This window comes from Eschrichtius robustus, chromosome 3 (assembly GCF_028021215.1).
Source record: "Eschrichtius robustus isolate mEscRob2 chromosome 3, mEscRob2.pri, whole genome shotgun sequence".
In the NCBI taxonomy this organism is placed as follows: Eukaryota; Metazoa; Chordata; class Mammalia; order Artiodactyla; family Eschrichtiidae; genus Eschrichtius; species Eschrichtius robustus.
In genome coordinates this window covers 15,799,976-15,817,630 of record NC_090826.1, presented here as the reverse complement: position 1 = coordinate 15,817,630, position 17,655 = coordinate 15,799,976, and the positions used below count along the sequence as shown (strand labels likewise).

General features: G+C 52.7%; 1 protein-coding gene across 1 annotated transcript in view; it reads right to left on the bottom strand.

Annotated features, from left to right (window-relative positions):
- The window catches only part of VWA5B1 (von Willebrand factor A domain containing 5B1), a 39,888-nt gene extending 25,844 nt beyond the window's left edge, over positions 1-14,044 (bottom strand). Inside the window, exons 1-7 of the mRNA XM_068537753.1 lie at positions 13,906-14,044; positions 11,913-12,065; positions 10,395-10,662; positions 6,990-7,135; positions 5,957-6,088; positions 5,200-5,324; positions 1,062-1,238 (exon numbers count right to left, since the gene is read on the bottom strand). Of these exons, the coding sequence (XP_068393854.1) occupies positions 1,062-1,238; positions 5,200-5,324; positions 5,957-6,088; positions 6,990-7,135; positions 10,395-10,662; positions 11,913-12,065; positions 13,906-14,044 (1,140 nt within the window). The remainder of the gene's footprint in view (positions 1-1,061; positions 1,239-5,199; positions 5,325-5,956; positions 6,089-6,989; positions 7,136-10,394; positions 10,663-11,912; positions 12,066-13,905) is intronic.
- Between the last annotated feature and the right edge of the window lie 3,611 nt (positions 14,045-17,655).

Genomic DNA, 17,655 nt, shown 5'->3' with positions numbered 1-17,655 from the left:
CGCATAAACACAGAGCTAGACCCCATGGGGAGAGACAGATGAGAAAGATCTGGTCCTTTTCCTTAATGAGTGGATAATTCCAGAGGAGGAGACAGACATCTGCGCAACTAAAAATACAAGGAAGTGTTGGATAATGCCATAACTGTGGTGAATAATCTCCTCACGGAGATAGAATGCTTCTGGATGTGGGGGGAGGGTTTTATCACTCTTTCTCCTGCACTCCTTCAGAACCCTCCAAAGCATCAAGACCATGCTCCCAGGCAGGCTTGGTTAACAGGGCTATGCCCCTCACTTGACTGTGAGCTCCTTGAGGGCAGGAACTATGTTTACAACCTACCGTCTTTCCAGGTGGCCAAGCACAGGTTTTTGCACATATTAGGCATTTGAAAAAAAAAAAAAAAAGATGAAGCAAGTCATTTCTACTGGATTCTACACATCCCCTTGATGGCAGGGGCCATGTCCAGTGAATCTCCAATGTCACGTGGTAGAAACAGTCAGACAGACAGATATGGGTTTAATTTTAGACCATGATCTTGGGTACATTACTGAAACTCTCAGGATGGGTTTTCCTGTTTGGAAAATGGTGACAATCTGACCGACCTCATAGGATTATTATCTGGATTAAACACCAAGCTGTGCATTAAGTGGCTGCACAGTGTCTGACCCATAGTAGGTCCTCAGCAAATGTTAGTTCCCTTCCTCTTCTCTGTGTATCCCTCTCCACTTAGTACCTAGTGAGGTGTTTTAGCCAGAACAGGGACACAACAAAGGCGTGTAGAATGCCAAGGGAAGCTCCTGATCACTTCATCCCTTGTAAATGGACAGCAGTTAACCTCTGCTCAGATCACTTCAGGGGTTTATTTGGGGAGCAAGTTGAGTTTGGGTGGGGTTTCTGTTTATACGGACATACAAAAAAGTTGTTTGTCATTTCTCTTAGCCATGGGTAGTCATTTAAGGAACTGGTTCAGGTGTGGAAGGAGGGATGCTTGGGACAGAAAGTGCTGAGAAGCTGGGTACCCTGGGACCCTAGATCCTGGGGGTAGGGGTCCTCTGAGAGGTACCTTGACTCGGTGGATGTTGGTCCCATTCATGCTGTCGCTCCTGTCGATGAGGAAGATAAACTCGCCATGGGTCTTTCTTAGGTTCGGCTGGACTGACTGGAGGTCAGGACAGAAGTTGAGCATGATGACAGAATGGTGGGGAATGTCCTTGTGGAGGCGTTTCCGGATGATTTCTGTCTGGAGGAGAAAGGGAAACTCTCTCACTTGGGCGTTCAAGGGGTCCAGAGCTACTCCTGGGGGTCGTGCTGGTCCCCCATTACTCTCCAAGTCTTGTCAGGATCCCTCTCATCCTCTGTGTGAAAGACTTCCAGGTTGACCCTACCTGGCTCTTCTGCTAGACATTCACAGGTTGCAACAACAGAAAGGCCTAGGTTTGAATCCCAGCTCTGTCACCGTCCAGCTGTGTGATCTTGGGCAAGACCCTCCTCTGGGTCTGACTCTTTTTTGTAAAACGGGGCAAATAATGTCCATTTCTCAGGGTGGTTCTGAGGATGAACTGAGCTGGCATGCAAATGGGAAGGTCCTGGCACACGTGCAGGTCCTCAGTTGAATAGTGGTTTCTTTCCCTTTCACACCCAGGGGATAAGCCACTCTCTGGCTCCTTTTGGCTGTGAACTTGGATTCTCTGGTTTATTGATTCTCTCCCACTGATAACTTCCTACTCACTCTTCAGATTTTACCTCTTTGGAAAACCTGCCCCCATCTTCCTTGTGGACTTAATTACTTAGTTTCCTCATGCATGAAATGAGGACAAGAGTACATACCTCACTGAGTTGTATGGACTAAATGCAATGCCTGTGAGGCGGCTTCCCAGCAGAGAAACTGTCTACACAGCAACCATCAACGCTCATGCCGCTGCTGTTGCTATTTGTCATGGGGACCCAGGCATTTCTCACACTGCGAGTTTTTGCTCATCTCTCTGTCTCTCCTCTAGCTTGGGGGCTACTTGAAGGCAGGTCATGCTTGAGTCTCTTGCATCTCCAGGGCTTAACATAGAGCTTGGTGCAGAGATGGGCTCAGTAAACATTAAAGGAAGGACAGCACCAGAGTTCTGTATCTTTTCATGTGTTCTCTTAGTTGGCCTTGTCACACCGCTACTGAACTGTCCTTGACTCTCTGGTCACTTTGCACCAAATCTCACTTCCTCTCTTCTCACTCTGCTGCTCTCTCTATCCACCCCTACTTTCTCTGTCTCTGTATCTGACTGTCTCTGCATGTACATATCTCTCTTTATCTATTTCTCAATTTCTGTCTATTTGGGTCCCTTCCTCAATTCAGTAGATGACATCATCACCCGCTCAGGTGTTCAAACCAAAGACCTAAGAGTTGTCCTTGATTCCTCTCTTTTCCTCACCCCACGCACCCACTCCTTCAGCAGAGGGCTGCCTGTTCTGCAGCTAAAATACATTCTGAACTTGTCCTCTTCTCTCTGTCTCCACTGCAATCACCTAAGCGCAGGACAGTACCATCTCTTGCCTGGATCTTGGCAATAGCTTCTTCCTGGCCTCATTCCTCTACTTTTATTTCCCTGTGGTCCCTTCTATAGCGAGCAGGCAGTGTGATCTTTCTTGTTACTCTCTTGCTTAAGCAATAGTTTCCCCTCACACCTTGTACCAGGGCTCATGAAGCCCCGCTAAGGACTGATCCCTGCCTACCCATCCACCTCATGTTTGCCCCACATTTCAGCCATTCTGGGCATCTTTCTGTTTTCCAAACACATCATCATTATCCTGCTTCCAGTTCTTTGCATGTTCTTCCAACGCTTCACAATCCACCGGGTCTCATATTCAGACAGGCTTTCTCTAAACACCTGGCTAAACAGCACCCGATGCTCATCACTCATTATCATATCGTCCTGTTTTGTCTTTCACAGTCCCCAGCCCTCACCTAAATCTTGCTCATGCATTTGCTTCTTGTCTGTTTCCCTGTGCTAGAATATAAGCGCCATGAGGAAAGGATGTGTCATTTTCAGTGCTTTCTTCCTAGTGCCTAGAACCTATTGGGCACTTAGTGTTTGTTGAATGAATAAATGAGAGGATGAATCTGTGGGGGTCTTTTTGTCTGCTACTGACCTTTATGCATCAGTTTTTTTGTCTCTCTGTCTCTAGTTGTCTCTGCTTCTCTCTGCATCTCCACCTCTCATACATAGTGTCTCCCCCTGTGTCATTTGCCCCCTCTTTGCTAAATCGCAGTTTTTGACAGCTCGTCCCACTCACTCTTCCTGATAGATGCCTCTGGATGCCCTCCTCCCTCCCACCGGGAGCTCCTTTGCCAAAAGCCACTGCCCAGCCTGGCCCTTTGGACGACAGAGCCCAAGGCAGCAAGAGCCACATCTGGTAGTGACAGGAGCCCGATTTTTGCCTCTCCGAGGCGTGGAGTGGGGGTCCGGGCTCAGGATCCTCTGATGTCTCGAGCTCCCATTATCCAATTACAATAAACTCATCACTTCTTAGCAGCTGTGGGTTGATGGCTGTCATCCCTGGAGCTCATGAGAATACAGGGTATTTGCATAACCAACCCAAGGTGGGAAATTAATTCTCATTTGCTTCAGTGGTCCCAGAGCTAATTGGTTTAAGGCTTGGCAGGCAGGCCTGGGAGGCTCATTGCCGACACCCCTTGCCCACGTGCTGCAGTTCTCAGAGCTGAATGGCACCCCCTGGCATTCCCACCACCACTCTGAGAGCCTGGCTCCAGCCTCTTCTCCCAACTGACTCATCTGGGTGAGGGGGCACCTCTGGGAGGACAGGTGTTTCCAGCGGGGTCTCTAACGTGGGGATGGGCATTGAGCCGCCTACACCTTCCCTTCGCCATCTCCCCTACCCCCCACCAAGCCGGGGCTTCCAGTGGGATCTCTACCGAAGGGAATGACGTCATCAGCTGTAAGTTATCTCCGCGTTCTTGTCTGTTCCTCTGCCAGTCAGGCCAGCAGGAAAGGGGGGCCCTTACATCCGGCACAATTGCCCCACGTGAGCAAGGCAAAGTCCTTAGCCTCTTTGTCACCAAAGCCAACTCCTCTTTCCCAGCTCACCAGTTACTTTGGGTGCTAAGCCTCAGTTTTCTCATCTCAAAAGGGGAGACAATAAAAAGAAGTATCCCGCGATTCTTTTTTTTTTTTTTTTTTTTTTTAAAGGAAATGAGATCTGGCTAGCTCTCACCATACCTTTTTTTTTTTTTTTTAAAGATTTACTTTTTTATTGATTAATTGATTGATTGCTATGTTGGGTCTTCGTTTCTGTGCTAGGGCTTTCTCCAGTTGCGGCAAGTGGGGGCCACTCTTCATCACGGTGCGCGGGCCTCTCACTATCGCGGCCTCTCCCGTTGCGGAGCACAGGCTCCAGACGCGCAAGCTCAGCAGCTGTGGCCCACGGGCTCAGTCGCTCCGCGGCATGCGGGATCCTCCCAGACCAGGGCTCGAACCCGCGCCCCCTGCATTAGCAGGCAGACTCTCAACCACTGCGCCACCAGGGAAGCCCCAATCCCGCGATTCTTAAGCCTACCTTGGCACTCAGGGCCCGGCTCGATGTGCAGGGTCACGAGCAGGAGGGAGACTGCGGGGGTGGCTTGTGGCTGTGGCTCGGCATCCTCCTACCCCCCTTCCCCACCCCCAGCCCCTTGCTGATGGCGCCCTTATCCTTTCACTTCGTGGGGGAGGGGCGGGCAGAGGGAAAGGATCTTTCTCGGGCTTTCCCTGCTCTGCCTTTATTCTTTACCTAATAGCAAGCAAGGATCCCAGAGTTAGGAAGAGCAAGAGACCCATTCAGCAGGTGGGAAAAGGGAGGCCCAGGAGTAGAGATGGAGCCGGGAGGGCACCCAGCTGTAGGGTCCTTGGTGCCTCTTGGGGGTGGATTAGCCTGGAGGAGACCAAGGTTGTTTCTGCCACCAGCCTAGAATTTTGCCTGGCTTAGGCACCTTGGTGGCACTAGGAGCAGGTGACCTGGCAGGAGGCGGGAGGGCAGCGCCAGGGTGACTGCCGCATCTGGACATCCACTTTCCCTCTGCCACCAGCTTGCTGTGTGACCTCGGGCAAGTCACACCCACCCCCAACCCCAGGTTCAGGCTCCTCATTGGTCCAGCAAAGACCAAGTCCCCAGTGCCACCCCAGTTCTGCCACCATTGATGTTGCTTCAGTCACCCTCACCTTTCGCTCTGCACTGCTGTCCTTCTTCATCCCTTTAATGAAATCTGTTCTTCCCTTCAAGTGTTGGTCAAACTCTCCCAGGGTCATGTCCCCTTTCTCCATCAGGACATGTGGCATGTAGGGCTCTGCAGAGATGAGATCAACTCTTGGCACTTGTCCGAGGGTGAGGGTGATGCTGGGGGCCTCGGTGGAGTGGCAGATCTTCACAGTGGGGAGGACTCCCAGTTGGAAGAGGGGGATGGGATCCCTGGCTGCTTGAGGCAGTGTGGGACCCTGAGAAGACTCCTTAGCTGGGAGGCAGGAGAGCCTAGTGGCTGTGGGTGATTCACTGCCCCTCCCTGGGCCTCAGTTTACCCATCTGTAAAATGAGAGTGATTCTGGGCTCTGATCTTTTTGCATCTAAACATTCAATGAATTCTTAAAGAGACAAAAGAGTTGCTCCCTGAGTGTTCAGAGCTGCCAGGGTCTCATGGAGCTTAGGGTTTCAAAGATCTCTGCTCAGCTGGCCTGGGGGCAAAGTGCACCACTGGGTGGATGAGACCCTGGGGTCTCAGGAGCTAGAATGGGGCAAGAGACACTCGGTTCTGCCAGTTAGCGCTAAGTTTCCCAGGAGGCAAGTAGTTGGTCTCCTCTCCTCTGTCACGCGCCCCTACCCTCTCACTGGCCCCTGGGTGGGGGGCCACGTGTCTGTGCCCCATGGGATCAGCACCTCCTCCCTCCCACAGGCATTCTGGGGGCCCCGCCTGGTGCACAGTACCGCTGGGGTGGATGAGGATCTCCACGGGCCGGTCGAAGGTGTGCCTGTTGGCCAGGGTGATAATGATACTCTTGGCCGAGCGTGCGGACGGGGCGGCGTCGGCTCGGATCTCGTGGGTGGGACTCTCCACCCCTGAGTGGCACAGAAAGGTGGGATAGGCTCAGGAGTCCCCGGAGAGAGAGGGGCTTGGTGGGGGACCCTGAGACTCAGGCCAGAGATGACTGGCACTCCAGCCCCATCAGGGGCTCCTGACCTGCTATGTAAAACCGTGGACAGACCTTCTCAATTTCCCCATCTGCAAAAGGGGGGCTTAGCTAGATGGTGTCTAATGGCCTTTCCATCCCTGACCTCACGATCCAGTGGGGGTCAAAGGAATGGCTTCCTCACAGGGCACAGAAAGATAGAAAGAGCTCCATGCTCCATCGGCCGGCACTCCATAAATGCCTCTGTGTTGGGATGTCCTGTTGCTCTGGGAGAACGCTTGTTGACAAGAAACCACACCCTAATGTCTTTTTAAAACCTTGACTGGGTGGGGGAGGGGAACCATCAGAACAGTGGTACCTGCCTCTGGCTGCTCGTTAGAATCGCCTGGGAACTTTCCAATGTTCCAATGCCCAGGACTCACCCCAGACCAATGTCATCAGAAGCTCTGGGGTGGGGTCTAGGTGGTGGGATTTGGAAAGTTCCCCAGCTGATTCTGCCATGCAGGGGGAAGAGCAGGAAGCAGCTTTGTGGCTGTGACTCCAGAAGAAGACCGAGGACTGCGGACTTCGGACGGCCATGGCCTCGTGGGCATTTCCCCAGGGAAGCCATTGGGGGTGGGGGGTGGGGACAGCCTTGAAACCTGTCCTTGGGAAAGACTCATCTTGGGCCACATGTTGGGGAGCAGGAAACGGGGGCGGAGGGGCATGAGCTTCAGGCTGTCTTCCATCTGGGCTGGCCAGCCTTCCCTCCCTCCCCTTCCTTTCCCCACCCCGCCGTGGCCTCGAATCTTCTTTCCAGCCCCATCCGGGTCTAGCCAGCTCCCTCTCACCTGCGAGCAGGCAGGGCCCACGGATCTCCAGCTGGAAGTTGAACTCGTATTCCATGGGGTTGGACACATCGGTGTCCAGGAGAGTCGCCAGGCACAATTTGTTCCAGGAGTCCAGGGCCTGGGGGCCGAAGCAATGCTTGTCTTTGCTGGGAAGGGGGCCGAGAGGAGGAGGAGGCGGCCAGTCAGGGCTGAGGCAGGGGGCCAGCAAGAGAAGACATGGAGAAAACGGCAAGTCCCAGGCAGCCCTGGCACCCCTGCAGCCCCACTCACAGAGGGGCTGAGGAGTTTCCTTCCACCCCAGATCCTGACATTCCCACTCAGCCTGACTGCAGGGAGAGCCTGGATTCAGACCTAAGGTACCACTACCTACGACGGATGGGCCAGGCACCAGGCATGGGGGCTCACACTGTTCTCACCACGCCCCTAGAGGGCGGCCTCAGAGCCCTCATCTCCCCCACCTCCCACGTGGGGAAACCGAGGCTCAGCAAGATGAGGTCACTAGCCTAAGTGGCCACCACTGGGACTCGGCAGAGCGTGCGTCCTCACCCGGGTCTCTCCGGCTCGGCCGTGAAACATTTTACACTATGTCACATCACTTCTGGAATACCTGCTCTGTCTCTGCAAGCTGGGAACCCTTGCATAAAGCCACTTCTCTGAGTCTTGGTTTTCTCATCACTGAATGGGGATAATAATGACACAGCTGTCTTGACCAAGCGCTTAGCAAAGTGTCACCTGCTGAACGCTCAAGTCTCTGGCCCTTTATCTTTGTTATCCCTCACCCTGTCTCTGGTCCTGCTCTATTTCCCTCCCCTCTATGGTCATGAATATGCACATATTTTTGTAAAACACACCATGACATTTGGTTGAAAAGAAAGCATTGTATTAGGAATCTCATTCAATTGCTCCCCTTTTTTTTCACCCAACACTGTGTCTTTAAGCTCTGTCCAGGTGGCTGTCTGCAAAGCGAAGTCTTTGCTGCTGATGTGCTATGGCTTGGGGCCATCTGTTATATTGTACTTATTTGTTCCTGCCTTCACCTCCCTGTGTCCACAGACGCCAGCACCATGAATATCCTCATCCATGTGTTGTTTTTGGACGTATAGAAGGATTTCTCTGGGATCCCTGGGTCAAAGGGCACACACCGAGTATTGCCCGAGATTGCTTTCCAGGGTGGCTGGGCCAGTTTCCACTTCCACAAGCAATGAACAAGAGTTTCCTTCTCTCCTCATCTTCACGAACACTTGGTATTATCTATTTTTCTTATTTTTTCCCATGTCACTCTATCTAAGCAACTTTGAGGTTCATCAGAATTTGATGCAGGCGTCTCCCAAGAGCATCTCTGTTAACTCTGCCTGCTGGAACGGGCAGGAATTAGCTTAGCAGGGCCACCTCAGGGGTGCCGGGAACTCCCTGGCCTCTTGTTCCCTGATCCACCGAGGTCTTGAATGCCCCCAGGTCTGCTAGGTCCTGCCTCTCCCATGCACCTGGCTTGGTGCCTATGGCAGCATTTACATAGATGACACACGAGCTGGTGCTCCCTGGCCTGAGACTGGCTGGTGCCACCAGCTTCTCTGTTGTACCAACAAGTGTCCTCACTCTAGATTTCGGGGCCCTACACAGTCTGACTCTCCCACTTTGCTAGAGTCTTGCTGGCCTTCCAGCTGCTCTTCCAACACACCAAGCCTGTTGCTGCCTCAGGGCCTTTGCACTCACTGCCCGCTCTGCTCCCTGCCCTGAATGTTCTTCTTCCAGTATTCTTCCATGGCCAGCCCCCTTCATTCAGATCAGGCCTCAAATGCTGCCTAAGCCCTGTCTATTCTAGTGAAACTAGCACCCACCCCATCCTCTCCTCCTCTAGCCTCTGTAGCATCTATCTCCATAGAGCTCATCACCCAACACATGACATGTATGTGGGCTTACTACTTTATTGTCTGTCTCCCCCCTTAGAATGCTAGCCCCACGAGGGCAGGGACCTTGTCTGTCTAGTTTACTGCTGTATTCCCAGCACCCAAAACAGTACCTGCCCCATGGTAGGTGTTTAATTACTATTTGTGGGGTGGTTGAGGAGTGCCCTCTGGGCTGGCCCCACGTGGGAGGCTAAAATAACCCCTCCCCGTCAGGTCACCTTGAGGTCAGCACTTTAACTGGTGGTGTCCAGGGGTTTACTGTCACTGTGCTCTGTGTCCCAGTGGGCACGTGCTCCCAGCTGCCCCCATAGCCCATGCAGGGTATGTATGAAACTCCTAGGTACATATGGTACATCTTCCCAGATTTCAACTTGGCTCAAAGATTCAGGCTCAAAGCTGGGGAGGGGGAGTTAAGTAGTTTAACTGGTAATTAATTCAAGTGTTATTTTTCTACCACAGTGGTGCTAATATACTGTGGAACAGATTTCTTTTTTTAATGACATGAATTGAATGATAAGATACACGACTTCAAAAGACATCTCCTGTATGCATCAGGCTACCTTAAAACTGGCCTCCTCTCTCCCTGCAGAGGAAACGCTAGTCCCCCAGGGCTTATAGGTGGGAAAATGGGAGGAGCCCCATCTCAGGTGCAGGTGCCTCAGGCTGTGACCCACCCCCTTTTCCCTCCTCCCCCACCGGGGGAGTATAGAGAAACTGTCCTGGAGTGTACCCTCCCGGCCCTGCTGAAAACCCTTTGTAATGACTCCTTGCTGCTTCGGGGAGAAATCCAAAGTCTGCCAGGGCCACAGGGTGTCCTGTAACTCTGCAGCCTCATCTCATGTCACCCGTCCTTCAGTTCCCCTCTGTGGCCCTGTCCTTGCTGCCTCAGGGCCTTTGCCCCTGCTATTCCCACCTATAGGAACGCTTCTCTCTGTGCCTATATCCATCCCCCTCCTGGCTCAGCCCTCAGCTGAAATACCACTCCTCAGAGAAACCTGACCAGGCCCCCAGACGCCCCCGGTTGGGTCCCTCTTTTATACTCTTAGCCAATGAACCTCTCCTTTACTGCACTTTTCACATAATTAATTATGCATGCAAGTTCATAAACAGTTCACATTAGTTGTGTTATCTGTTGGATAATGATCTCTCCCACCAAGTTCCAAAGAGGCAAGGGACCATGTGGGTTTCGTGTCCTCTGTGTCCCTAGCACCCACCCCAGTGTCTAGCACCTAGGTGCTCTGAAAATACCTCTTGAATGCATTAAAGAAAAATGCCTGGAAATTCTGATACCAAGCTGTCCAAATCCTAACACTTCTGACCAGTACCAACACAGAGCATTTCAGGGAGATTCTTAAGTGCTCGAAATGTGAGCAGGGGAGGGACAGTTACTGAGACGGGGGCAGCTACAGAGCTCAGCCTCACCTCCTATCCTTCCCACCCGCCCAACTCCCTGCTGCCCACCCGGGACTCTGGGCTTGTCTGGGCGGGGGCTCCTCACCCGTGGGTCTGTTGGTTGGAGGGGCCAGTGCTCTCGGTGCAGAACTGAGGCACGGTTGGGGCGCAGACAGCAGGTAGCAGGACCCTCACAGCCCCGCTGGGCAGCGTCGGGAGCTCCGAGGAGGTGCTGACGAAGATGGTGACGTTCTCCATGGGGGCGACAGTCCCCAGGTTGACCACAAAGAGGATCCGCTCCAAATCCTCATCCAAAGCCACCTTTCCTGGTGTGCAGGAAGGAGGGATGATGCAGAGTTTCCTAAGTGCCAGGCCTGGAGTCAGGGACTGTGCATACACTCTCCCCCATCCCCTCTAAGCTTGCTGTGTGCTAGGTTAGAGCAGCCTGTTCTGCTGATGGGAAAACTGAGGCTCAGCCTGTGGGTGCAACTTGCTCAAGTTACTCAACAAATAACTAATTTATTGAACCAGGATCTGAACCTACGTGGGTCTGATGCCAGGCCTGTGTACTTTCCACTGTATCCTGTGGGGATTGGGAGACTGGGACCCACAACTCCCCAACAGAGGGTCACATCTCTATCCGCAGACTCTATGTCCCCCCCGAGAATCACGGTGGAGCATTCCCTCCTCCCCCAGGATCCATGCTCTCTCCTTTCATCTGAAAGGCCCATCCCTCATTCCTTCTTAGCCCATCCTACCCATCCATCCAACCCCTCCACAAAACCCTCCCTGGTCCCACCTGGACCGCTCTTTCCCTCCTCTGACATTATCTGGACCGCTTTTGGCATAGCCACTGTCAACTTCGTATCGTGGTCACTACCGGGCATATCTTAGCTATTCTTCCAAGCTGGGAGAAGTCCTAAAATCTTGGGGGAAACTTTGCATCTTACACATCGTGAATGTTCATTAAAAGATTCTTGAACATCTCAATGATCAGGTGAACAAACTTCACCTCCATCATAAATCCAATGGTAAGAATCTCATATCATACGATCCTTGGTCTGGACTCAAGCCTTGGCTCTGCCACTAACATGCTGTGTGACCTTGGGCCAGTCACTCACCCTCTCTGACTCAGTATCCTCAATAGCAGGCATCAGTATCCAGGCTGTGAGTACTTACTCTGTACCAGGGACTGTGATGAGTGTTCTGCATGCTCTTTGTTGAGATTTGGATGCATAGGATTATTAGTTACAGTTTACAAATGAGGCTTAATTTCTTATCTAAGCTTGCAAGCAGCAGGATAGGCAGTCAAATCCTGGTGTGACTCATTCTACAGCCTCTGAGCTTAAATGACATGCTCTTCTGTGTTTTAGAGATATCTTAACAATCCTTCTGTTGCCTCCTTTGAGCCTTACCACTCTTTCCAGGTGAGAACAGAAACAATTACCTCTATGTTCCAGATAGTAAGGTGAGGTTCAGAGAGGTTAATTATTGGCCTGAGGTCACACAGGATTCCTGACTCTTAGTGTAGTGCTCTCTCTACCCTATCCCATTGCTGCCCTTTCAGTCTGCCTGAGACTCCAGCCATGCCCAGGCCCTGCCACAGTCTTTCTGGCCTTCTTACCTGTGACAGTTGCAGCTCGGAGGCCGGTGGCATCCAAGTGGCCACCCTCCATCTTGGCTTTGTCCTTGATCTGTACTGTCACGACTCGGTCGGCAATGACTGCCTCAAAGCCGATCACCGTGGTGTACTCATCCAGTGGGTATACAAAGAGACCTGCCAGAGCAGGGCCCAGCATTGCAGGGTGCCCAGACCCACTCTGCATGCCCCACCCCTGAGAAGGAACTGGAGCCTTTGGTCTGCCATCCGAGTGGATGGTACTCACTGCCACTTGGAGGACTCCAGAGAGAACTTGGGCTGGGGCCTCCTGGTTCTGGGGGCTGGGCAGGAGATGCACAGCAGCAGGTTCTTTGTCAGCTGCAGGGCAGCTGGAAAGGGACGGCTGCTCCCCTGTCCCAGCCAACACTTACTCTGCTGGCCTGTGAGGCCGGTGTGACCAGGGCTTCTGAGTTTTCAGGAGAGAGTGGAAATCTGGATTTTTATGTGACCTGATGTGTGGGACTAATAAGACACCTCTGTGTGGTGGTCCCATGCGTGGCGCCCAGGAGCTGGGGCTTTGGAGGAATAGGGCTAGGGTTCTAATCCGGGCCCTGCCCCCTTCCCCAGTCTGGTGACCTTGGATAAAAACATTTAGCATCTCTACGCCTCACAGCCCCATCTGTAAAATGGGGATAATAGAACCAAACTCAGGGTCGTTATGAAAATGGAAAAAACAGCCACCACTTTCTAAACTATATCCCCCATAGTGCGTGCCCTACATCTTTATATCTCAGTGTTTCTCGAACTCAAGAGCACGTGAATCACCTGGGGGTCTGGTTAAAATGCAGATTCTGATTTAGTGGTTCTGGGACAGGGCCTGAGATTCTGCATTTCTAACCAGCTCTGGGTGATGCCGATGGCTGGGGTACCACACTCAGAGGATCAAGGTCGTATCTCATTTTATCTGCCCACTAACATGAGGGCAGCACAGTGCTGGGCCCATGGTGAACTCTCCACAAATCCCAGCTTCCCATCCCTCAGTTTCCTCATCTATAAAATGGGGGGACTGTTCTTTCTGCACATGGAAAGCCAAAGGACTGTCCCAGAGCTGTTCAGTAATTTAGTCCCTGGGTTCCTCGCGGGTCTCACTTTAAGCCACCCTCTATAGGTTTCCTTAAACAGAGGAAAAGGGTCGTTTGCTCTGCCCAGGAGATTTCCGCAGGGAGGAGACTTTCCCTCGCAGGTTTCTTTTGGGAATTGAAAGAGTTTCAGAAGCTCAGGTCAGGCTGGAGGGTGGTGCCCCGAGACATGAAGTTTGGGGGTTAGGAGGCCCCCATCACCGTGGATGAGAAGCAACGCTAACCATAACAAGCCTTTACGCAGGACCCTCCTGGCCAGCCTTCCCATTAACTCCCTTCCTTAAGTGCAAGGAGAGGAGTGTAATTTACAGACATCTCTTGCAGGGGAACGCCGGTCCACACTCCTGACTGCCTTGCGCTGATGACTCAATATTTGCAGACTGTTTTCCATTCCACGCTGTCCTTCCTCATGTATTACCTCATCTGTTCCTCCTGCAAACCCTGGCGTCCAAACAGGTGCAGGAGCACCCTGATGTCGAGAAGGACAGCGGCTTCCCCAAGGTCACGGGCACGAGAGCCACACCTACGACTGGGAGCTCCTGGCTTCCACTGAGTCTGGACGCCTCTCCTACCGTGAGGTTCACTGGGGAAACTGGAGGACTGACTACCTGACACAGGTGGGCATGGCTTGTGAACATAAATACGGCTGGGACAGTGGGCTGGGGCCGAGCCCAAACCTGGGTTCGAATCCTGACCTGACTTGCTACCAGCTTTAAGACCTGCAGGGCAGAAGTGGTGTTCCTATTTTGCAGATGAGGAAACTGAGACTCAGGGAGGTGACATGACTTGTCCGGTGTCAATCAGCTAATACATGTCAGGATGGGGATTCTGCTTGGAGGAGCAGGTGGTCCCGGGGAAGCCCCAACAGGGATCCTTACCCTGGAAGGGCAGGGCTTCCAGGTTGCCATAGGTGAGGGAGGCGGTGAGACCCAGGGCGTAACCACTGACAAAGGAGGTGACGTCGGATGCGGTGAGGGGCAGGGCTGCCCCTGTGATCTGGTTCAGCAGACCAGGCATCTTGCTGGCTACTCAGCCTTCAGGGCCTGCAAGAAACAGGAAGGCAGGGAGTGGGGAGAGGCCCCCCATCCCTCCCCAACTCAGTTCTCCCACTTCAGCCCCCACAGGAAGTCAAAGCATTGTTCTCTTCACTTCCCCCAACTACTTCCCACTCAGTGACCCACGGTGACTCTTGACCACCCCTCAGAAGAGAAGGAGTGGTCATTCCATTTCTTTCCATTTCACGGTAGAGAGGCTGAGGCCTAAAGACACGTGACCTGCCCGGATTCACTCAGTGGGTGGGAGCGCAGGCAGGGTTAGAGCCCAGGCAGGCTCGTGCCCAACCAGGGCTCCTCCATGGGCAGTGCTCTCCGAGCTCCGGATGGGACTCCAGGGGCTCTGGTCCCATCCCTTTGTCGGTCCCGTGATCTCTGAGCCTTAGATGCTTCCTCTGCAGAATGAGATGATTGGAATAGCTCACCAAGCCCCTCCTTCGCTGACTGCAGTGAATCTACCCACTACAGTCAACACGTGGGGTGTAAGGGAAGTGAGAAACACCCACCCCTCCAAAGATACTAAAGTGAAAAGAGCCACCATCCCTCCAGGTGTGCAGACCAAAAGCCTGGGGGCCGTTCTCGGCACCTCTTTTTCCCACCGCCACACCTAAGCTATTGCCAAAGATCATGATTTATCTCTGGGAAGACCCGGGCATCCATCCATGCCTTTCCTCCTCTGCCACCAGCATCCCTGTCCCAGCCATCACCATCTCCACCTGGACCGCAGCTCCTAACTGGCCTCTTGAATATACTCCTCCCCACCCCCCAACCCCGGAATCCATTCTCTACCCAGTGGCCAGAATGAATAGACCAACACACAAGTTGGACAGATTTCCATCACCCCCGCCACCCTCTCTCACCCACCAATGGTTTCCTATTTCTCCTAGAATAGAGACCAAACCCTTTTAAAATTTTGGCCTAGGGCCCTGTGTGATCTGGCCCTGCCTGCCTCTCTAGCTGATCTGTCATCATGTTCCCAACCACACTTTGTGTGTCTCCCAGCTTCCATGCCATCCCTCAGATGTGTCCTGTGCTCTCTCCACCTTTGTACTTGTCACCCTCTACCTGGAAGGCTCACCCCATGACCCACTGTAAACTAGTGACCTCCTATTGTCCTTCAGTGTCAACTCAGAGCCCCCCTTTGCCGGGAGGCCAGTCCACGCATGCCCAGCATCCTTTCTCTGCCTCTTACAGAGCCGAGCTTCTCTCCCTCGGAGCACTTCAGTTAGTCTGTAGGGATGCATCTTGTTCCCGTGAGATTACTTTATTCATGTCCGTCACCCCGTTTGGGGTGCATGCCCCTGGAGGCCAGGTCTATTTTTGCTGCCCACGGCATCCTCAGTGCTGACTGAATACATAAAAGAATGTATGACTGTCATCATTCCAACACCAAAGACTTCGGAGCGCTTCTCAGGGCAGGGTATCGAGTCTCTATGAGGTTCCTGAGACCCTCCCAGGCAATCACCTGCCTTCATGAGGTGGGGTGGGAGTGGGAAGCAAAGTCAAACAAAGGGTGTGGAATACGAATTTGAGATTCTTTCTGGGTCTTCCTCTCGGTGATGTGCCAGGCAAAGCTGCTGTGGGCTGGTAGCCTGTTGCCGTTTATTTGCAAGGCTGTTCAGTGAGTGCTGATTACTCTGCCTTTTCTCTGAGAAGGGAACTCTTTGCTTCTACGTCCTCCTTATGTCCCCAAGCAAGGATCCTCGGCTGTTCCCTCCCTCGCTGCCAGGCCAGCAGTGTCTTTTTAATTATGTTCTCTCTGTGGCTCCGGCCCAGACAGCTCTCAGCCCTGGTTTATCTGCAGTGGGCTGACTGACAGCAGGAGGAAGAGAAGGAGCTGGGAGGGAGCGGCTGTATCCCCAGCTGCCTGCTTTCAGGAGTTCTCTGTCTCAGGGGCCTGGCCAAGCCCTGAACAAGATGGAGGAGGTCATTTCCTGACAGAGCCTCATCCCCTGCCATCCACACTCCCGCCCTCCTCCTCCTCCTCCTGGTTCCCTCCTGTCCGGAATGCTGATTGGGAACCAGCACCCAGACGTGTGGTGGGCTTGAACTTAAGCTTCAGTTCAACTCGAGGTAGAGTTTTGCCAAGGACATCTCAGCCAACCCACTCATCCTACACTGCCCTGTGCCCACCCCAGCTTCCTGGGGTGACTCTCACCCAGAGAGTGGGGCTTGGGTGAGCGATGTTGATAACACAGGCAGACTCACGCAGCACTGACTCTTTAACAATGTCAGCCCTCTTGGGAAGAGTAAACTTGAAATTCTGCAGGGCCTAATTCATGCAGTCTTCATCAATTCATCCAGCATTGATAAGCACCTACTGCGTTCCAGGCCCTGAATTAGCCACCAGGCATACAAAGATAAGATACAACTCCGTCCTTAAGGAACTTAAAATCCAGAGGCAGAGGAGTTGGGGAGTGGGGGAAGATAATAGTAACAGCAAGTGGAACTTGTTGAAAATTGAAACTGTGCCAGGCACACATATTATCTCATTTAATTCTCACAACCTTATAAAGTGTATTGTTTTGCAGGTGAGGACATCGAGGCCTCAGATGCGTTTGGTTTTGCACATGAGTTTGGGGTGCCCCAAGGACATACTGGTACCCAGGGTGCGTGTGCGGGACTTTCTCCTGGAGGAGTCCAGGGGCAGCCCCGCGAGAGATGGGGACCAGAGCAAGTAAGGCTGAGCATCCCCCCTCCAACCATCCCAACCTGGGCCTCCAGTGGGCATCAGGCCACAGGAAACACCTAGGAGAGACCTAACAGGGAGGAAGCCACCAGCATCATCCCCAAGACAGTGTGAGAAGCCAGGCTCGGCCTCAGGAACAGTGTGGTGTGAGCGGGGCTGAGGTGGTGACAGGGGCTGATCTTAGTGTGGCAGGGTCAATATTTCACTAGGCGTTTACCCGCCTCACCTCCTTCCTGATCGGCCAGACCACCTGTCTTTTCCCAGGTCCTTGACTTTTGGGATGCAGAATCTGGGCTGGTGAGGTGAGAGAAAAGAGAAAGGGGAGTGAATGGGCGGGGAGAAGGGATGGAAGGGGCCACTAGACCTTAGAGCAGCCAAGGGGAGAGTGAGGGGGTGGGCAGGAAAGAGGATTTCTAAGAAGTGAGTGAGCCACTGTAATCCCTGGGTATTCGTCCCCTCCTTTATAAAACCAGGTGAGTGGAGGGGCCAATAGCTCCCATCTCATCAGCACTGTGAAGATTAAATTGAATAATGTGTACAAAGTACCCAGCACAGTGCCTGGCACATAGTAGGAGCTCAATAAATATTTGTAACGTGAAATGAATGAATGAATGAATGAATGAATGCCGGCAGCCTCCCAGGAACACTAACCTTTAGAGGTCACCTAGGTGCTGGGAGACAGGAGAACAAGGCAGAAGTGACATATAAACTAATGGAGGTGACAGATATTAAATGAAGCTGCGAGCCAACAGATTCAAAACCTGACTCTTTCCTGTCACCTCCACTGCTGCCACCCTCTTGTCCCCCTACAGTTTATTCCCAGTGGAGCAGCCAGAGAGATCCTTTGAAGACATGGATCCAGTCATGTGGTTCTAGAGTTCAAACCC